This window comes from Blennius ocellaris, assembly GCF_963422515.1.
Source record: "Blennius ocellaris genome assembly, chromosome: 17".
Classification (NCBI taxonomy): Eukaryota; Metazoa; Chordata; class Actinopteri; order Blenniiformes; family Blenniidae; genus Blennius; species Blennius ocellaris.
In genome coordinates, this window is record NC_137666.1 from 24,319,315 (window position 1) to 24,341,051 (window position 21,737).

General features: G+C 49.4%; 1 protein-coding gene across 3 annotated transcripts; it reads right to left on the reverse strand.

Moving 5' to 3' along the window:
* Nucleotides 1-1,754: 1,754 nt before the first annotated feature.
* On the reverse strand, nucleotides 1,755-21,681 carry ahi1 (Abelson helper integration site 1). 3 transcript variants are annotated; one of them, XM_080513287.1, is made up of 27 exons: nucleotides 21,336-21,681; nucleotides 21,052-21,088; nucleotides 19,936-20,057; nucleotides 19,288-19,811; nucleotides 19,039-19,214; nucleotides 18,763-18,949; nucleotides 18,347-18,539; nucleotides 18,176-18,271; nucleotides 17,909-18,094; nucleotides 17,668-17,817; nucleotides 17,081-17,213; nucleotides 16,854-16,977; nucleotides 16,503-16,732; nucleotides 13,506-13,612; nucleotides 13,317-13,435; nucleotides 11,827-11,957; nucleotides 11,600-11,740; nucleotides 11,291-11,514; nucleotides 10,520-10,562; nucleotides 9,467-9,513; nucleotides 8,169-8,247; nucleotides 7,921-7,979; nucleotides 5,220-5,270; nucleotides 4,865-5,027; nucleotides 4,708-4,793; nucleotides 2,555-2,649; nucleotides 1,755-2,383 (listed from the first exon to the last, which is right to left on the reverse strand). In XM_080513287.1, exons 2-27 carry the CDS (start codon nucleotides 21,059-21,061, stop codon nucleotides 1,861-1,863), a joined length of 3,999 nt encoding a protein of 1,332 aa, XP_080369413.1. In that variant the 5' UTR covers nucleotides 21,062-21,088; nucleotides 21,336-21,681; the 3' UTR covers nucleotides 1,755-1,860. The 3 variants fall into 3 exon arrangements, with proteins under 3 accessions (XP_080369413.1, XP_080369412.1, XP_080369414.1); XM_080513286.1 differs by having other exon boundaries at nucleotides 5,220-5,285; XM_080513288.1 differs by lacking the exon at nucleotides 4,708-4,793 and having other exon boundaries at nucleotides 2,258-2,383; nucleotides 5,220-5,285.
* Nucleotides 21,682-21,737: the final 56 nt, after the last annotated feature.

The window sequence follows — 21,737 nt, forward strand, 5'->3', positions numbered from 1 at the left end:
CCCGCCTTGCATGTTGTTAAGGTTCCCTGCTCCAACACACCTGAATGTGATCAATGAATCCTGATGAAGCTGCAGAAAGCTTGATAACATGCTGATCAATACTGATCGGCTGATCAATACTGATCAGCTGTGTTGAAGTGAAGAAGCACTGAAACCCTGCAGGACCAGGAGCTTCATCTATAAAGCTGCTGGAGCAGTGAAGGTCCTGGAAGATACATACGCCACCTCCCACACAACGTTTGTGATTTAAAATAACACAGTTTGCAGGAGAACGTTGGAACCGGTACAACAACGTAGAACCTTGAGCAGAACATTGTGGAGACGAGGAACCTGGTGGAGAACTGAACCAGATTCCTCTCATACTATTAATATCGTCAAATATCAGACTTATTGATCCACGTGATCATAAACAGCTGCAGTGGTACAGATGTTTCTTTAGTGGAACATCAGTATAGAATCAACAGAACCATGTTCATGTCAAACTGTCATCTTCAAATGATACTGAGTAGGTAGAACTGACTGATTATCAATGAAACAGGATAGAACTGATTGATTATCAATGAAACAGGATAGAACTGATTGATTATCAATGAAACAGGATAGAACTGACTGATTATCAATGATACTGAGTAGATAGAACTGACTGATTATCAATGATACTGAGTAGATAGAACTGATTGACCATCAATAGTGACAAAGTGTAAAAATCAGTGTAATTTCAGAGAAAGTATATAAATAGTGCAGTAACAGTCGTGAGCAAAGCTGCAGTGTCTGGAACAATACTGACTGTCTCTGGGGACCTCTATGATGTCACTCTCCTCTATGATGTCACTCTCCTCTATGATGTCACTCTCCTCTGACCTCATGATGTCACTCTCCTCCATGATGTCACTCTCCTCTATGATGTCACTCTCCTCTGACCTCATGATGTCACTCTCCTCCATGATGTCACTCTCCTCTGACCTCATGATGTCACTCTCCTCCATGTCACTCTATGATGTCACTCTCCTCTATGATGTCACTCTCCGCTGACCTCATGTCACTCTCCTCCATGATGTCACTCTCCTCCATGATGTCACTCTTCTCCATGTCACTCTCCTCTCACCTCATGATGTCACTCTTGTCCATGATGTCACTCTCCTCATGATGTCACTCTCTTCCATGATGTCACTCTCCTCTCACCTCCACCTTCAGATCAGACTCTCCTCCACCTCTACAGTCACCAGATGACATCATCTCCTGACCTCCACCTCCTCCGTCACTGTTTCTCTCCCTAAAATTCCTTTTCTTCATCTCTTCTGTCAGGATTTAGCCTCAAATGCCGGCGATCAACAGGCTGATTGAGATGCTGAAACATTGACGAGGCACTTTGCATTGACCATATATGGTAGAAAGTGGGCGTGTCGGGGGCGGAGCCTGAACGTCAACCTTCCAGGTGGACTGGGATCTAGAACATATTGAGCCAATTTTTTGGGCGCAGGCCATTTTCAGCTTTTGGGCACAGAAACATTTCTGCTAGGGATCCAAAAACATAAATAAATGAGGCAGCAGGCGTTTGTGGTCCATCGTCTGGACACAAGGTTGATGGTTCAATCCCCAGTGTGTGTGTGTGTGTGTGTGTGTGCGTGTGTGTGTGTGTGTTCACTATGATCTTGATTTTTGACATTTGACATTTAAAAAATCCACTGTATATATTTTAAAGAAATAAACCTTCGTAAATAAAATACTTGTGTTTTTATTTCGGTGAATATTGTAAATACAAAATAAACAATGGCTTTAAGGCTACAAAAATGAAAAACATGATATTTAAAACATTTACAAAGAAAAGTGATAGAAAGTGATGACCGATATAAACAGTGATCAGCTCTGGTGACGAGGACCGTGAGGTGACGTGTCGGACTGGAAGGCTCCGTTGGTTCGACCCGTCGGCCTCTCAGGAAGTGGCCTTCGTCTGCTCCTCATCCTCACTCTGCTGCTGGACGCTGCCGCGTCGCCACACGACGCCTGGCGGGGAAGTCCAGCGACTCCTGAAGCTCCAGAGACTCCTGAAGGTCCAGAAGGTCCAGAAGTTCCAGAGACTCCTGAAGCTCCAGAGACTCCAGAAGCTCCAGAGACTCCAGAAGGTCCAGAGACTCCAGAAGGTCCAGAGACTCCAGAAGGTCCAGAGACTCCAGAAGGTCCAGAGACTCCTGAAGCTCCAGAGACTCCAGAAGCTCCAGAGACTCCAGAAGGTCCAGAGACTCCAGAAGCTCCAGAGACTCCAGAAGCTCCAGAGACTCCTGATGTTCCAGGGACTCCTGATGTTCCAGGGACTCCTGATGTTCCAGGGACTCCTGATGTTCCAGGGACTCCAGCTTTTTTCACCTTCTTCTTCCTTCGACTTCTGGGGGACAAAGAAAAAGGAAACACTATGAGCAGTCGACCAAACACATCTGGACCTCCAGGTCCCGGGACCCGGTGGAACCAGGACTCGGGGTTTGACTGAACGAGGGGCGCAGTGACGGCTCTCCTCCAGCAGGAGCTCCGACACCAAGACAACAAGCGGTCCACTAGCCTGGTGCTGCTCAGGTCCGGTTCTGGTTCGGTGTCGGACAGCGTGGGCTCAGACAGGAAGTGCAGCTCCCCGGAGGAACCGATGACAGCCGACACCTGCAGACCAGAGGGGGAAGAAACCAGTGTGACACCAGTGTGACACCAGGAAGACGCCAGCGTGTTTCCTTGGAAGGTTCCAGAAGAAACAGCAGGTATGAGTGACAGAGAGGTTTGAGGTACTATCATCTCACTAGAACACTCGGGGACAAGGTACTTGTACTCCATTACTTTCTGTACTGTGAGTCAGCACAGTGTGTGTAGAAACCTTCAGCACAGCAGGACAGAGTGAAAGAGCCGGTTCAGGTGAAGATCAAATACAAACACGTTCAGCATACAGAGATCAGCGTTGCCACAGTTGCTTTAAAAAACTAATCTGATTACTAGTTACTCCTTTAAAAAGTAACTTAGTTACTTTACCGATTACTTGTTTTTAAAAGTAACTAAGTTAGATTACAAGTTACTTTCAGCAGCTGCAGACAACACCCCCCATCATGTGAACATAAAAACTGCTGATACATATTTAACCTCTGACCTTCATTAATGTTGTGTTTATATCTGACTCATGCTTTTATTGTCAGATTTTTACTGTTACTGCTGTTTATTTACCCACAGATGTAGTTGTGGCAATATTTATTTATTTATTTATTCACACTGGCTGCTTTATGTGACTGTAATTGTCCCTTCCTGGACAAATCAAGTTTTTAAAGTTTTACATTTCTTTGATTGATTTAAAAAAGAGGGGGTTTATGACAATGTTAAGGTTTATTGATGACGATAGTTGGTTCCAATTCTTTTGTCTTCCCTGAACCCACTGTTAGAGCAGCCTGGCCTGTGATTGGCTGAGACTGGAGGAGGGGGCGGGGCAGGTGAGCTGCAGTGTCTGTAACCGCCCTGTGTCTGTGTCAGTTTGGAGGAGCAGCTGGTTCTAACTCTACAATAGTAGCTCTACAATAGTGACTCTACAATAGTGACTCTACAATAGTAACTCTACAATAGTGACTCTACAATAGTAGCTCTACAATAGTGACTCTACAATAGTGACTCTACAATAGTGACTCTACAATAGTAGCTCTACAATAGTGACTCTACAATAGTAACTCTACAATGGTAGCTCTACAATAGTGACTCTACAATAGTGACTCTACAATAGTGACTCTACAATAGTAGCTCTACAATAGTGACTCTACAATAGTGACTCTACAATAGTAGCTCTACAATAGTGTCTCTACAATAGTAACTCTACAATAGTAACACTACAATAGTAACTCCACAATAGTAGCTCTACAATAGTAACTCTACAATAGTAGCTCTACAACAGTAGCTCTACAATAGTAACTCTACAATAGTAACACTACAATGTAACTCTACAATAGTAACTCTGCAATAGTAATTCTACAATAGTGACTCTACAACAGTAGCTCTACAATAGTAATTCTACAATAGTGACTCTACAATAGTGACTCTACAATAGTGACTCTACAATAGTAACTCTACAATAGTGACTCTACAATAGTAGCTCTACAATAGTAACACTACAATAGTGACTCTACAATAGTAGCTCTACAACAGTAGCTCTACAATAGTAACTCTTCAATAGTAGCTCTACAATAGTACCTCTACAATAGTAACACTACAATAGTGACTCTACAATAGTAGCTCTACAATAGTAACTCTACAATAGTAGCTCTACAATAGTAGCTCTACAATAGTAACTCTTCAATAGTAGCTCTACAATAGTAGCTCTACAATAGTAACACTACAATAGTAACTCCACAATAGTAGCTCTACAATAGTAACTCTACAATAGTAGCTCTACAATAGTGACTCTACAATAGTAACTCTACAATAGTAGCTCCACAATAGTAGCTCTACAATAGTAACTCTACAATAGTAGCTCTACAATAGTAGCTCTACAATAGTGACTCTACAATAGTGACTCTACAATAGTGACTCTACAATCGTAGCGGGTTAGGGTTAGTAGACAATAGTAGACAGGTAAGTTTAAACTGATTACTGGTTTGGAAACAGTACCGTGTTACTAACTAACAGGTAACCAGCCTCAGTGCAGGGGATAAATAAGGACACGTGGAGAGTTAATGTGACGCGGCGCCTCACCCTGGTGGGCGTCGACCTTTCACCTGCCGTCTCAGGCGGCAGCGTGTGCGACTCCGCTGGCCGAGCCGGCTCCTGGTTGGACTCACCTGCCAACGACACACGAGTCAGCACGAAGGCTGGTGACGGAGCGGCGACCCGGCGGCCATGTTGGACTCACCCTGATCCACCACGTACGAGGACAGGAAGTAGCCCTGCTGCCCGCCTGGCACACGTCCAAACCACCAGTTCTGGTTGTCCTTGTACAGGACCTGGACGGCGTCACCGCGGCGGAGGCTCAGCTCGTCAGAGCGGCTGGCCGTGTAGTCGTAGAGGGACACCACCTGCGCACACACACACACACACACACACACACACACACACACACACACACACAGGTGCAGGAGGTTCAGTCGCTCGTCTTCAGATGCAGGGAGGAAAAGATCCCCAAAATAAATACTTGAATAAATCTACTGCAGTACAGTACCAGTGTAGAAATACTTAGTTACTTGCTTCAATGTGCAGTGGATACTTACGAGTTGCTGAACTGGAGCAGAATCAGTTTCCATGTGGACGCCTGCAGAAATCTGCTCAGACCGGGACTAGAAACCAGGAGAGAACTGGTCAGTCAGGTACCAGACAGAGCGGTCAGTTGGTCAGTTAGGTACCAGACAGAGCGGTCAGTTGGTCAGTTAGGTACCAGACAGAGTGGTCAGTTGGTCAGTTAGGTACCAGACAGAGCGGTCAGTCGGTCAGTCAGGTACCAGACAGAGTGGTCAGTTGGTCAGTTAGGTACCAGACAGAGCGGTCAGTTGGTCAGTCAGGTACCAGACAGAGTGGTCAGTTGGTCAGTTAGGTACCAGACAGAGCGGTCAGTCGGTCAGTCAGGTACCAGACAGAGTGGTCAGTTGGTCAGTTAGGTACCAGACAGAGCGGTCAGTCAGGTACCAGGCAGAGCGGTCAGTCGGTCAGTCAGGTACCAGACAGAGTGGTCAGTTGGTCAGTTAGGTACCAGACAGAGCGGTCAGTCTGGTACCAGACAGAGCAGTCAGTTGATCAGTCAGGTACCAGACAGAGCGGTCAGTCTGGTACCAGACAGAGCGGTCAGTTGGTCAGTCAGGTACCAGACAGAGCGGTCAGTTGGTCAGTCACGTACCAGACAGAGCAATCAGTTGATCAGTCAGGTACCAGACAGAGCGGTCAGTTGGTCAGTCAGGTACCAGACAGAGCAATCAGTTGGTCAGTCAGGTACCAGACAGAGCAGTCAGTTGGTCAGTCAGGTACCAGACAGAGCGGTCAGTTGGTCAGTCAGGTACCAGACAGAGCGGTCAGTTGGTCAGTCAGGTACCAGACAGAGCGGTCAGTCGGTCAGTCAGGTACCAGACAGAGCGGTCAGTTGGTCAGTCAGGTACCAGACAGAGCAATCAGTTGGTCAGTCAGGTACCAGACAGAGCGGTCAGTTGGTCAGTCAGGTACCAGACAGAGCGATCAGTTGGTCAGTCAGGTACCAGACAGAGCGGTCAGTTGGTCAGTCAGGTACCAGACAGAGCAATCAGTTGGACAGTCAGGTACCAGACAGAGCGGTCAGTTGGTCAGTCAGGTCAGAATAAGAGGTCAGTCAGGTACCAGGCAGAGCGGTCAGTCGGTCAGTCAGGTACCAGACAGAGTGGTCAGTTAGGTACCAGACAGAGCGGTCAGTCTGGTACCAGACAGAGCGGTCAGTTGATCAGTCAGGTACCAGACAGAGCGGTCAGTCTGGTACCAGACAGAGCGGTCAGTTGGTCAGTCAGGTACCAGACAGAGCAATCAGTTGGTCAGTCAGGTACCAGACAGAGCGGTCAGTTGGTCAGTCAGATACCAGACAGAGCGGTCAGTTGGTCAGTCAGGTACCAGACAGAGCGGTCAGTTGGTCAGTCAGGTCAGAATAAGAGGTCAGTCAGGTACCAGGCAGAGCGGTCAGTCGGTCAGTCAGGTACCAGACAGAGTGGTCAGTTGGTCAGTCAGGTACCAGACAGAGCGATCAGTTGGTCAGTCACGTACCAGACAGAGCGGTCAGTTGGTCAGTCTGGTACCAGACAGAGCGGTCAGTCAGGTACCAGACAGAGCGGTCAGTTGATCAGTCAGGTACCAGACAGAGCGGTCAGTCTGGTACCAGACAGAGCGGTCAGTTGGTCAGTCAGGTACCAGACAGAGCGGTCAGTTGGTCAGCCAGGTACCAGACAGAGCAATCAGTTGGTCAGTCAGGTACCAGACAGAGCGGTCAGTTGGTCAGTCAGATACCAGACAGAGCGGTCAGTTGGTCAGTCAGGTCAGAATAAGAGGTCAGTCAGGTACCAGGCAGAGCGGTCAGTCGGTCAGTCAGGTACCAGACAGAGTGGTCAGTTGGTCAGTCAGGTACCAGACAGAGCGGTCAGTCGGTCAGTCAGGTACCAGACAGAGCGGTCAGTCTGGTACCAGACAGAGCGGTCAGTTGGTCAGTCTGGTACCAGACAGAGCGGTCAGTTGGTCAGTCAGGTACCAGACAGAGCGGTCAGTTGGTCAGCCAGGTACCAGACAGAGCAATCAGTTGGTCAGTCAGGTACCAGACAGAGCGGTCAGTTGGTCAGTCAGATACCAGACAGAGCGATCAGTTGGTCAGTCAGGTACCAGACAGAGCAATCAGTTGGTCAGTCAGGTACCAGACAGAGCGGTCAGTTGGTCAGTCAGATACCAGACAGAGCGGTCAGTTGGTCAGTCAGGTACCAGACAGAGCGGTCAGTTGGTCAGTCAGGTCAGAATAAGAGGTCAGTCAGGTACCAGGCAGAGCGGTCAGTCGGTCAGTCAGGTACCAGACAGAGTGGTCAGTTGGTCAGTCAGGTACCAGACAGAGCGGTCAGTCGGTCAGTCAGGTACCAGACAGAGCGGTCAGTCGGTCAGTCAGGTACCAGACAGAGCGGTCAGTCTGGTACCAGACAGAGCGGTCAGTCTGGTACCAGACAGAGCGGTCAGTTGGTCAGTCTGGTACCAGACAGAGCGGTCAGTTGGTCAGTCAGGTACCAGACAGAGCGGTCAGTCTGGTACCAGACAGAGCGGTCAGTCTGGTACCAGACAGAGCGGTCAGTTGGTCAGTCAGGTACCAGACAGAGCGGTCAGTTGGTCAGTCTGGTACCAGACAGAGCGGTCAGTCAGGTACCAGACAGAGCGGTCAGTTGGTCAGTCAGGTACCAGACAGTGGTCAGAGACGTTACAGAGCCTCACCGCCTGAAGTCTGGAGGAAGCTGCTGCTCTCAGACGCAGGCCGACTGGACTGAAGCCGCCTGGAAACAAAGAACATCAGTGTGAGGAGAGAGGGGTGTGTGTGTGTGTGTGTGTGTGTGTGTGTGTGTGTGTGTGTGTGTGTGTGTGTGTAGCGGAGGGTAATCTGTAATCAGGCAGTAATCTGTGGAAACCTTTGACCTTTGAAGTAAAGTGAGTGACGGCGGGATCAAAGAGAAGGTGTGACTCACGCGGGGCCGGCGGAGCGGAGCGCTGCAGGCTGGAGAGAGGAGGAGGAGGCAGAGGCGGGGGAAGGGAAGAGTTCAGCCCCTGAAACAGAGTCAAACAAAGATCTTCCTCAACATGTTACCAGGTCGTCCTGGAAGGTCAGTTTGATATTAACCATGTGAGGAAACACTTGCTGACCTCTGGATGTGGAGGAACAGTCTCATAATGAAAACTACTGTTGGATTACAGGGAGCTCAGAGACTCAACAGACCCAGGATCAGTTTCCTGGTTTAACTGATCCAGACTCTGGGTCCTGGTCACCATTACTACCAAGCAGGTTATCAACTCTCTAGTTCAACCAGACCTACGTGTGAGCGTTCACATTAAAAGGGGCGGAGCTTGCAGGGTCTGACCAATCACAGAGGGAGAAACCCTGCAGAGCAGTTTACAGATTACTGAAGGAGCAGCTAATCTCTGAGATTATGAACAATTCAAACATCCAGCAGCTAAAAGCAACACTGATGCTGCAGCCTGAACATTCCTGACTGTTAATGCTGACTGCTTAATGCTGACTGGTATGCTGACTTGTAAATACTGACTGGTTAATGCTGACTGTTAATGCTGACTGGTTAATGCTGACTGGTTAATGCTGACGTGTTAATGCTAATTGGTTAATGCTGACTGGTTAATGCTGACTGGTTAATGCTGACTTCTTAATGCTGACTTGTTAATGCTGACTTCTTAATACTGACTGCTAATGTTTCACTAGATTCCAGCAGAACTTCCTCACTGCTCTTCTTCTACTTTACATTTCCCCTCCACTGGTTTGGAGGCGGAGTTTCCTCCGTGTGTTTCCTGTTGGAATATTAATTCATCGCCGTGACGACAGGAGGAGTTCTGATTCCATCGATTCATGTTCCTGCAGTTGTGTCAGGTGAGGTCATGAACCTCATTATTCCAGATCAACCCTCGTGGAGAAAACCAGACTTGGAACAAGTCAAGAACAAGAACATCCTTCAAAGCCTCAGAAAAGAGGCATAAAGATCAAGATGGTTCTAGATTAATTCTCCCCTGCAAGGAAGCGGAGCTCTGACTGCTTCTCCAGAACTTCTCCTGCTCCTGAGCACGTCAGACCTCCAGCGCTAGTTACCAGGTGAGTTATCCTGGAGACAAGTGAGCGAGTGTCGTAGTACAGAACACCCAGGGTTGATCCTGAAGTTATCTGGATAAGAGGAACTCCAGCGTGGTACTACAGACCTCAGGTAGAGTCTCTGCTCTCTGAGTCGCTCTGGAGGACTGACATGAAGACAAATAGACTCACTGCTTCACAAGGACGTCTCCTCCCAGGCTGCGTCACGCTCACGTTGTCTGAGGACAGAGACGCAAGTAAACAAACAACATGTGAGACGGAGAGGTAAGTAAACAAACAACATGTCAGACGGAGACGTAAAGTAAACAAACAACATGAGAGACGGAGACAGTAAGTAAGGCTGGAGACATGCTGGGTTCCTGGGGTTCCTGGAGGTCCCTGTGTTTGTCCATAGTTTCCATGGAGGAGGTGGAGGACTTCTACATGTTGGGATTCATGATAGCAGGTATGCTGCTGATTGGGGCTGGAGGCTTTCTGATCTATCAAAGTGTAGAAGACGCTAGCAGCTGCATTGGGAAGGCTGCCTGTCCTCACTGAGGGACTGAGCTCTGAATGCTCAGACTCATGTGATAAACGAAGTCAAGAGTACACAAGTCACGACTCTTGAACGTTTACGCGAAATTGGAACCATCTTGGAGAATATTAGAACTTGGTTGGGAAGTTAAAATCTTGCCACAATTGCAGCAGCATGAAGACCAGAGACACTGAAGGTTGAAAGATAAAGCTGAATCGCTTGAACGAAAACATCTCATCTACATTTCAGATTCCCAGACACCCAGTCCTCCAGGCTGGTGTTTTGTCTTCAAGTCTCCTGGATGTGAGTGTGGAACGAAGCCCCCCCCCCCCCTGATGAACCCCTCACCTGGCCTCCTGGAAGCTGCTCTGTTCAGGACTCAAGGCCTTCTCACAACAACAGAACTGGACTAACTGCAGACACAAGCCAACAGCACCTTTCACTGCCTCCCCCCCCCCCCCCCAGAAAAACTACCCTTCACATATCCTAAGTACTGTCTTGAGAATACGTTGTGATCTGTGTTGATGTTAAATGTGCCTGAGGAGGATTGTTTTTCCCAATTATTCCGTCTTTTTCTCCCTCCTCTCCTCTTGTTGTCCTTCTTTCCCCCAAACTTTCTATACAGTTTCATGTACTTGTTACAATGACAATAAAGTCGATTCTGATTGTAAACAAACAACATGTCAGCTGAGTGAAGCTGCAGAACCAACCTGCATCTGAGCTGAAGCCACAGGCTGAAGATCCACCAGGTTCCTGGAGACCAAGAGGAAACATGTTCTGTGACGAATACAACCTCTTTCAACTGTCCTTCATCACTAACCAGCACGAACCAGCACTAACCATCACTAACCATCACTAACCATCACTAATCATCAGTAACAATCACTCTCCAGCACTCTCATCACTCTCCATCACTCTCCATCACTCCCCATCACTCCCCATCACTCTCCATCATTCTTCATCACTCTCCGTCACTCTCCATCATTCTTCGTCACTCTCCGTCACTCTCCGTCACTCTCCATCACTCTTCATCACTCTTCATCACTCTCCATCACTCTCCATCACTCTCCGTCACTCTTCATCACTCTCCATCACTCTCCATCACTCTCTGTCACTCTTCATCACTCTCCATCACTCTCCATCACTCTCTGTCACTCTTCATCACTCTCCGTCACTCTTCGTCACTCTCCGTCACTCTCCATCACTCTCCATCACTCTCCATCACTCTCCATCACTCTCCGTCATTCTCCGTCACTCTCCGTCACTCTCCGTCACTCTCCATCACTCTTCATCACTCTTCATCACTCTCCATCACTCTCCATCACTCTCCATCACTCTCCGTCACTCTCCGTCATTCTCCGTCATTCTCCGTCACTCTCCGTCACTCTCCATCACTCTTCATCACTCTTCATCACTCTTCATCACTCTCCATCACTCTTCATCACTCTTCATCACTCTTCATCACTCTCCATCACTCTCACCAGAACTGAATCCAGCTGCTCCTTGACACACTGCATCTTTAAAGCAAGCCTGGCAGAGTGGTAGAACTGGTCCTGCTGGGAGGGGGTTACAGGGTCCCTCAGAGGGGGGGGTACAGGGTCCCTCAGGGGGGGGGGCGCAGGGTCCGGGCTGCCCACCAGGGTTTTAGTGTCCACAGACACACATCTGCTCAATGTCCTCCCACTGTGGAGCTCCAGCTGGGAGACTGCAAGAGACAAACCCTCCTGTTTGACAAGGATCTCAGAACACTGTTACCATGGAGACCCGGACCCAGCTGGTTCTGGACCCACCTCTGTGGTCGTACAGGTACAGGTGGATGGGCTGGCTGCGGGCCAGGGCGCAGAAGGCCACCATGTTCTCGTGGGGGTGAAAGGCCACGCCGTGCAGGGCGGAGGGGTAGCACAGCTCCGAGTACACCGCCACCTGGTCGCCTGGGGGAACGGGAGGAGACAGCATCACCACGGGGAGTCCAGTCGGGGGGGGCGGTTCCCTCCGGCCCGGTTCACTCAGACCGGACCTGTGTCGGCGTTCCAGACGTACGCCATCCCGTCCTCGCTGCCGGAGAAGATGAAGCTGCCGCACGGGGTGAAGGTACTGCAGATCCTCTCTCGGTGGTTGGTGGCGCCGCTGTACTTCTTCACAGCCAGTCTGGAGGACCGACACAAGACATGTTGGGGTTCTGGTTCTACTGGTTCTACTGTGAGGAGCCACTCAAACTCTCCTGCTTCACATCATAAGAAAGTAGAAGGTGTGATGGATTGCTTCTCTGACGGAACAACGATTCTGGGCAGAAACTCTGACTTGGTTCCTTCCCTTGAAAGGGAGCCGGCGTTTGAGGGATGAGCAGAAGACAAACCCTCCGATCAGGGTGTTGCTCTGACTTACAGGGGAGTTGCTGCTCGGCATTTTTGGATATTAAACCTGTGATTCATTTAAAGTCCTAGTGAAATGAAGATTCCACCTCCAAAACACTCTGGTGTCGCTTCTAGGGACATTTTTTTGTTAACTGGCTGAAGGGTAAAATGTTAAAACACGGCAATCTGCGAGAAAATAGCCGATAAACGGCGCTGCTGGGCGGAGCTTCTGACAATAATAGAGTGACATCACGAGTTGTGCACACGCCCAAGTTGTGTTTACATTATGGAGGATCAGAGTTTAGACCACGAAGAGGCTGAATTGAACCAGATTTCATCATCGTGGTCATTTCAAACCCAGTGATTGATGAAGAAGACACAGAAGGTGGTTCTGCCATCGGTGACCCCGTCTGGAACATGTTTGAGGAAGCAGAAGACGCTTCGTCCTCCATTCGTCCTCGTCTCCTCGCCTCAGCAGCCGCCAGTTTTCACCTTTGAGGCTTTGAGTCCTGACTTTTAGCAGAACAACCGGCTTCCTGGATCCAACATGTCCAAGAGCTTGACTGTGGAATCACTGGAGATGAGTCCAGGAATCACTTGATTGTCTACTAGCCGTCCGAGCTAGCGGCTCCCGCTAGCCACCCGAGCTAGCGGCTCCCGCTAGCCGCTCCCGCCGCCCGTGCTCCTTTTCTCCTCCCTCTGGTCTCTTCCAGGCTCAATCTTTCATCAAGGCTCATAAAACGCCGACTATAACTTCAAAACACTGTAAAAACTTGGATATTTAAGAGAGAAACAAGCCGATATAAACACAACAGATGGAGATCTGCACAACTCTTGACGTCACGCCCACGAAGAAGGATTCCCCCGACTTCCTTGGCTGGAGATTCAAAATTCAAATAACTTTGTTATGCGACAACAGTGGTGGGGCAGAGTCGGAGGAACCTTAGAAGTAGAACCACAACTATCGTTTTTTACAAAGTAGTGTTTTACATTTCACTGGGACTTTAAGTGTCATCAAAAGAGACATTTTGCTGCATCAGCATTTCCCGTGATGATGCCCAGGTTTACGGTTTGCTCCCGTTCACACTTGTCGACAGTCCCAGTTGGGTGGTTTTGTCCCTGAGCAGGACTGGAAGGCTCAGTCTGAACTCACATCCTCAGGTCGACCACCCTCAGGACGCTGTCTCTGGCGTGGACGAGCAGGCAGCGGCCGTTAGGGTGGAGCTGCAGCATGTTGACCGCCACGCCGCGGAGCTCCGCCTCTTCCACGGTCTGCAGCGGCAAACGGAGGCAGGCGTTACAGCGCCGCACGGCGGCAGGGTGAGGAACACCAAGGCCTTACCTTCTCCACCTCCCAGAGGGAACATGGCTGCTGCTGCTCGCCGCCGCTCACTGGGGTTCTCCACACAACGATCAGGCCTGTGTGGTCTGCAGAGAACATTCTACTTCCTGTTGAGCAGAGCAGCAACTTAACTATGACCGTCACAAGCAAGACACACTGAACCAACAGTGTTTCCACTGTGTGCTTCTACTGTCATTCTACTGTGATTTCCAGGGTTTCACGTGATTCTACTGTGTGTTTCTAGTGATTCTACTGTGTGTTTCTAGTGATTCTACTGTGTGTTTCCAGTGTTTCTAGTGATTCTACTGTGTTTCTAGTGAGTCTACTGTGGGTTTCTAGTGTGTTTCACGTGATTCTACTGTGTGTTTCTAGTGATTCTACTGTGTGTTTCTAGTGATTCTACTGTGGGTTTCTAGTGTGTTTCACGTGATTCTACTGTGTGTTTCTAGTGATTCTACTGTGTGTTTCTAGTGTGTTTCATGTGATTCTACTGTGTGTTTCTAGTGATTCTACTGTGTGTTTCTAGTGTGTTTCATGTGATTCTACTGTGTGTTTCTAGTGAGTCTAGTGATTCTACTGTGTGTTTCTAGTGTGTTTCATGTGATTCTACTGTGTGTTTCTAGTGAGTCTAGTGTGGGTTTCTAGTGTGTTTCTAGTGATTCTACTGTGTGTTTCAAGTGATTCTACTGTGTGTTTCTAGTGATTCTACTGTGTGTTTCCAGTGTTTCTAGTGATTCTACTGTGTCTTTCTAGTGATTCTAGTAATTCTACTGTGTCTTTCTAGTGATTCTACTGTGTGTTTCTAGTGATTCTACTGTGTGTTTCTAGTGATTCTACTGTGTGTTTCTGGTGATTCTTCTGTGTTTCTGGTGATTCTACTGTGTGCTTCTAGTGATTCTACTGTGTGTTTCTGGTGATTCTACTGTGTGTTTCTAGTGATTCTACTGTGTGTTTCTAGTGATTCTACTGTGTGTTTCTGGTGATTCTTCTGTGTTTCTGGTGATTCTACTGTGTGCTTCTAGTGATTCTACTGTGTGTTTCTGGTGATTCTACTGTGTGTTTCTAGTGATTCTTCTGTGTTTCTGGTGATTCTACTGTGTGTTTCTAGTGATTCTTCTGTGTTTCTGGTGATTCTACTGTGTGTTTCTAGTGATTCTACTGTGTGTTTCTAGTGATTCTACTATGTGCTTCTAGTGATTCTACTGTGTGTTTCTGGTGATTCTACTGTGTGTTTCTAGTGATTCTTCTGTGTTTCTAGTGATTCTACTGTGTGTTTCTAGTGATTCTACTGTGTGCTTCTAGTGAGTCTACTGTGTGTTTCTAGTGTGTTTCCACTGTGCATAGTGTCTCTTCACTCCCCCATCCGAACTTAAACGGAACCATAGAATTGATCAGCTGGTCTCTCAATGCGATCGACCAAATTTTTACGACCCGACGACGGGCAAAGGAGAGCCTGCATGTCCTGATGGGACGTTTGCAGCCGGAGACATGCTGGGTTCCTGGGGTTCCTGTGTTTGTCCATAGTTTCAAAGTGTAGAAGACGCTAGCAGCTGCATTGGGAAGGCTGCCTGTCGTCACCGAGGGACTGAGCTCTGAATGCTCAGACTCATGTAATAAACGAAGTCAAGAGTACACAAGTCACGACTCTTGAACGTTTATGTGGAAGTGGAACCATCTTGGAGGAAGTTAAAACTCGGCTGGGAAGCTAAAAAAAGTTTGGGCCACGATTTGCAGCAGCATGAAGACCAGAGACACTGAAGGTTGAAAGATAAAGCTGAATCACCTGAACGAAAACATCTAATCTATATTTCAGATTCCCAGACACCCAGTCCTCCAGGCTGGTGTTTTGTCTTCAAGTCTCCTGGATGTGAGTGTGGAACGAAGCCCCCCCCCCCCCCCCCCCCCTGATGAACCCCTCACCTGGCCTCCTGGAAGCTGCTCTGTTCAGGACTCAAGGCCTTCTCACAACAACAGAACTGGACTAACTGCAGACACAAGCAAACAGCACCTTTCACTGCCCCCCCCCCCCCCCCCCCCCACCCTTCACATATCCTAAGTACTGTCTTGAGAATACGTTGTGATCTGTGTTGATGTTAAATGTGCCTGAGGAGGATTGTTTTTCCCAATTATTCCGTCTTTTTCTCCCTCCTCTCCTCTTGTTGTCCTTCTTTCCCCCAAACTTTCTATACAGTTTCATGTACCTGTTACCATGACAATAAAGTCGATTCTGATTCTGTGTGAGGGTTCCAGTGTGTGTGTGTGTGTGTGTGTGTGTGTGTGTGTGTTTCCACTGTGTGCCTGTTGCTAGTGATTCTACTGTGTGTTTCTAATGTGTTTCCAATGTTTGTGTGTGTGTTTCTAGTATGTTTCCACTGTGCATAGTGTGTGTTTCCAGTCAGTGTCTTTAGTGTGTGTGTTCCACTGTGTTTCCAGTGTGTGTGTGTGTGTGTGTGTGTGTGTGTGTGTGTGTGTGTGTGTGTGTGTGTGTGTGTTTCAGTGTTGTCAGTATGTGTGTGTGTTTCAGTGTTTTCAATGTGTGTGTGTGTTTCAGTGTTTTCATTGTGTGTGTGTGTGTGTGTGTGTGTGTGTGTGTGTGTGTGTGTGTGTGTGTGTGTGTGTGTGTTTCAGTGTTTTCAATGTGTGTGTGTGTTTCAGTGTTTTCATTGTGTGTGTGTGTGTGTGTGTGTGTGTGTGTGTGTGTGTGTGTGTGTGTGTGTGTGTGTGTGTGTGTGTGTGTGTGTGTGTGTGTGTGTGTGTGTTTCAGTGTTGTCAATGTGTGTGTGTGTTTCAGTGTTTTTATTGTGTGTGTGTGTGGGTGTGTGTGTGTGTGTGTGTGTGTGTGTGTGTGTGTGTGTGTGTGTGTGTGTGTGTGTGTGTTTCAGTGTTGTCAATGTGTGTGTGGGTTTCAGTGTTTTCATTGTGTGTGTGTGCGTGTGCGTGTGCGTGTGCGTGTGTGTGTGTGTGTGTGTGTGTCAGTGTGTCTCCACTGTGTGATACCTTCAGTGTCAAAGCAAAGTGTGTTGATGAAACTGCGGTGAGCCTCAAACTCCTGCAGCAGCCGGCCGTTCACATGGTCCACGTCGAGCCTCCACACTCGGACCAGGCCGTCATAGCCCCCGGTCAGGACCAGGTTCTGGGCCGCGGGGTGGTACCGGGCACAGTACACAAAGCAAGGATGAGGAAGAACCTTGTGAGCCGTTCCCAGGAGCCGCTGTACGTCCCACTCTCTGAGGACAAGGTCAACGTGAAGACACAGTAGCAGTGAAACTCTCAACCAGTGTCACTCTTTAACACATGTGATGAGAGGACTGGTGCCCCCTGGTGGTGGTGGGGGGGAACCACACCGACCTGACTGTTCCATCAGAGGAGGCCGACAACAGACTGCCGTCGTCTCTGGACCAGCAGAGATCGTACACGATTTTGAAATGACCATTGAAGGCAGCCAGAACCTTTCCAGAGGGAATCTCGTAGACTGAAACACAAAGAGACTTTCATGAACGTTGTCATTCTGAGACACGAGTTAAAAACCTGAGCTGCCGCCACGGCCTAAAGGAGGTCCGGGCTCGGTTCTTTACCCACGACAGGGTAAGCGTCTCTGTCGGCACAAGCAGCAGCCAGCATGGTTCCAGCGTGAGAGAACAGCAGCGTGAAACAACCCATCTGACCGCCGCGGAACGCTAGACCAGCCTTGTTCGGGATCCGGCAGACCTGCAGGACAAACCAGGTTCAGGTCAGTCTGAAGGCTGACCCGGTTCGGTTCGGTTCAGTTCAGTTCAGTTCAATCTGAAGAGTCTCATTCAGTCCAAGGCCGTCAGTAAACAACTTGACACCCTCAGTACTGACGGCAACTCAACCTTGGACTCGGGACTCGGGGGGGGGTCTCTGTGGACTCGGGGTACTTTGGACTCTGGGTACTTTTGACTCGGGGGACTCTGGACTCGGGGTACTTTTGACTATGGGTACTTTTGACTTGGAAGACTCTGAACTCTGGGGTCTCTGTGGACTCGGGGTACTTTGGAGTCTGGGTGCTTTGGACTCGGGGGACTCTGGACTCGGGGGACTCTGGACTCGGGGGCTCTGGGGATTCAGTGGACTCTGGAAGACGAGCGGTTCAGGAAACGGCTGTGAACGTGTTTGGGCTCGGAGCTGAGGAGGACTGTACCTGACCCGGCAGCCGGCTCCACCTGAAGGTCTGTTTGCTCTGAGGAGGAACAGGAAGACTCCTCTGACTGACTTCCTGTTGCAGCTCACTGTACGAGGTGCTGCCTCTCTCCTCCTGCAGGGCCATCATGGACCGCACCCCAGGGTCCACCTGCAGAGAAACACCAGGACCTGAGTCCACACCAGGAGACTCTGGCCACACTTGGAACCAGTGGAACCACGGGACCGGCTTGGTGACTCACGTGCTCCGGTATTTTAATGCCTTTGACGGTGACGAACAGAGTGGAGGCGTATTTGGTTCGGGGGTACTTCCTCCACCACTCCACCACCTCGATGGGGTTCGCCTGCCGTTTGGCTCGAAGTGGGCGACAGAAGAGTTGGAGGCGAAGTTTGCTGTCGATGTTCAGGACTCCGTTTGCGCCAACGAGCTGAGAACCAATAGAAACAAATGAAATGTTGAAAGCGGTATAGAGTACATCCCGTCGGTTCTCCACAGACAAAAACTCTACCTTGAGAAACGCCCATGCGATCTTCCTGAACCCTCGGTCATGCTCCTCAACAGCAACGTTGGCTCGCGCTTCCTCCATACTGACAAAATCCAGAATCTACAGGACACACATCTCGTTACTGACCGCTGTCTGGAAAGTGGTGGAACAGTCCTGGACATAAAGATCTCCTACTTCGAAGAACAGAATGACTTTGGGGCTTTCTTGGTTCTGCTGGATGAAGTAGCTGAAGCGCTCGTTGAAGATGATCTGCTCCTGCCACTCAGGGACGGTGGATTTGTTCTTCCGGAAGTCAAACGGTTGGGTCATGATGGGGAGGATGTGCTCCACGCTCTCTCCCTCATAGAAGGAGGAAACATGGCGATGGCTAGAAAACACAGAGACGTGTCTCAGAGCGATGTGACGACTGTGAAGCTGAAGACTAACGGTGAGAAGAACCAGCGGGGTGCTTTTATGTTGGAGGTCTGACACTCCTGGAGCACCAGAGGAACATGCCGAGTGTGAAAGAGGCTGCTGATGTGGAGAAGGTGTTCGGTGGATGAGGGTCGGTAGATCAGGGAGAGCTTCAGACTGAGGGACCGGACACTCACCAGTCCTGTTTCTTCACGTACTGTCCCGTGAGCTCGTCGACCACGTGGACCTTCACCATGGGGTGTGAGACCAGCAGGTCCGTCTGCAGGCCGTCGGTCCGGTGGATCAACACGCCCAGAACCAGGCCGTCGTCCACCGCTGCTTCCTGCACTGCTTCCTGCACTGCTTCTGCTTCAGGCGATTCAACTACAAAGACAATCGTTCATTACGTCAATGGCACCGATCAATAGTCTTCTAATCTATGAAGCATTAAATCCTGGTTAAAGAAAATTCACCATGCTTCTTCTTCTTCTTCTTCTTTTTCCCCTTAGACTCAGTTTCATTCTCCACGTCGGCACCTTCATCCTGGAGCCTTGGAGATGACCCTTGACCTTCATCCTGGAGCCTTGGAGATGACCTCTGACCTTCATCCTGGAGCCTTGGAGATGACCCCTGACCTTCATCCTGGTCCCTGATAGAAAACGTGAGTTGAAACAAGGCGTGGCAGAAAGAGCTTGAAGTGAGCCTCACTTGGTGATACAGACCCTCCGTCTGACTCTGTGACGACAGACTTGAGTTTCTTCTTCTTCTTCTTGCCCACGTGGTTGTTGAGTTGGGCGTTTAGGGAAGCGTCGTGGTCCTTAGTTGTCCTGGAGTTGCTCTCCTCCTGGTCGGCTATCTGCTGCTGGTATTCCTGGAGCAGCTCATCTCCTGCAGCCTCCGGCTGCTGCTCTGCTCCGACCTCGCCGTCTGCTTTGCTTCTTCCCTTCTTACTTTTCCGTTTGGGTTCCTTGTCACGTTTTTCATCCGGCTCTGGCGTGGCATCGGGCTCCTGTTGCTCCAGCGGTCCGGGGATGGGGGGCAGCTCCCTCTGACCCCTCCTCCTGGGTTTGGACGCACCGAGCTGTGTTCTGCCGTCGTTGTTGACCTTCTGAGCGAGCTCCGTCTCCCTCCGCTGGTTCTTGGTGTAGCGAGGACTTCCCCGCTCTGGGTCGTACGTGTTCTTGAGGAGGGTCTCGTCATCCTCGGCGCTCTTCACAAGGTTCAGATTCTTTTTGAGACTTTGAAGCTTGAAAGGTGACGACAGCAGAGAAATGACTTGTCAATATAAAACTGGGAGGAGAGCAAACATCACACTGCACCAAGCCGCCACCGAGGGGATTTAATGGTCATGAATCCGATTGAGTACCTACCACAATAGTCTCCTGTGTTTCAGGGCTTTTCTTCGTCACTGTTTTCTTCTTCTCCTTTTCGGTGTATTTCTTGAGAACTTGGTTGAATCTTTCCCGGGTCTTTGCCCGGTCCTCACTCTCACCTGCAGGGCGACACATTACATCAGCTGCACACACAGACTGTGCTTTCATTCATTTGTCCTACTTTCCCTTTGTCGGATTGTCAAACATTTATTTAAACATCTCAATAACTTTCAGAAGAGTTCATTCTCCTTTCATGATTACCTGCACAAACAAAGCACTGGAACGCACAAAAATATTCAATCAATATTGTGATATCAGATTGACCATGTGTGCGACCACGGACATCATGATGCCTGGTGCTTCTGGGTGATGCGCAAATAATGGATTCATTAAGGCAATCAGTAGATTGCACAAGTCACCCAGAAGAACTTAACATTAACAGGTACACCTGGACAGGTGAGGACAGGTGAGGACTGGTACACCTGGACAGGTGAGGACAGGTGAGGGCTGGTACACCTGGACAGGTGAGGACAGGTGAGGACTGGTACACCTGGACAGGTGAGTACAGCTGAGGACTGGTACACCTGGACAGGTGAGGACAGGTGAGGGCTGGTACACCTGGACAGGTGAGGACAGGTGAGGACTGGTACACCTGGACAGGTGAGTACAGGTGAGGAATAGTACACCTGGACAGGTGAGTACAGGTGAGGACTGGTACACCTGGACAGGTGAGGACAGGTGAGGGCTGGTACACCTGGACAGGTGAGGACAGGTGAGGACTGGTACACCTGGACAGGTGAGTACAGGTGAGGACTGGTACACCTGGACAGGTGAGGACAGGTGAGGGCTGGTACACCTGGACAGGTGAGGACAGGTGATGACTGGTACACCTGGACAGGTGAGTACAGGTGAGGACTGGTACACCTGGACAGGTGAGGACAGGTGAGGACAGGTGAGGACTGGTACACCTGGACAGGTCTCCAGCACCTCACAGGGCAAACACAGAGAGACAGACAACCCCCCCCCCCCCCCCCCCCCCCCCACACACACACACACACACACACTGACGCCCGGGGGTGATGTAATGTCACTGTTCAGAAACGTGTAACTCACCTGCAGGCATCTTCACACCTGAGAACTGTCATGGTGGCTGTAAGAAGAGAGTAACGCAGAGCAGAAGGTTTTCATTCTGAAAACAACAAACACAGGTTGCAACATTTTCTACTGCAGTTTTAGCTTGTTTTATATGCCTGGTATTCTGGTTTGTAGTTTATTTTACCTTCGCCAATGATGGTTGGGCTGAGGAGATTATGTGTTTGCGTGTATTTATTTACTGGTTTGTATGTATGTATGTACATGTGCATGTATTTTACCAACTTTTGGCAAAAACTACTCACCCGAACTGCATGAAGAATTGGTGAGATTGTGGGATGTTACAGCTCACCATTTTCAAATATATTCCCCAAAAACTGCGAAATAAAAACTAAAAAGAAGTCCCATGCAGAGCGGACGGGAGTTCCCCGCAGTGGTTCCCAGTGTGTCTGCTCCCAACAGCCGGACACGTTAGCCGCAGCAGCAGCTAGCTGGCTCGGAGGCTGTAAACATGACGGTTCGGATAAACAGGCTCTCCTGCTTGAGCCCAGCTCAGAGTCGGAACCACCGCAGCTCCACCCGGCTCCTCCCCCGGCAGCTAAACTGGCTGGTTGTGAGGGTAAAAGCGCGTTTTTAATCAACCTGCACTGATTCCTGATCCTCACAACTTTCAACAACAAGCGGCCATGTTGGTGACGTCAGTGAAG

Excerpts from the sequence above, each read along its gene's own strand:
- ahi1 (XM_080513286.1), bottom strand. Across the intron at positions 19,215-19,287 it reads GTCACAGAGTCAGACGGAGG|GGACCAGGATGAAGGTCAGG; the intron begins GTCTGTATCACC and ends GTTTTCTATCAG. Across the intron at positions 11,958-13,316 it reads AGGGTGGTCGACCTGAGGAT|ACTGGCTGTGAAGAAGTACA; the intron begins GTGAGTTCAGAC and ends TCGGTCCTCCAG.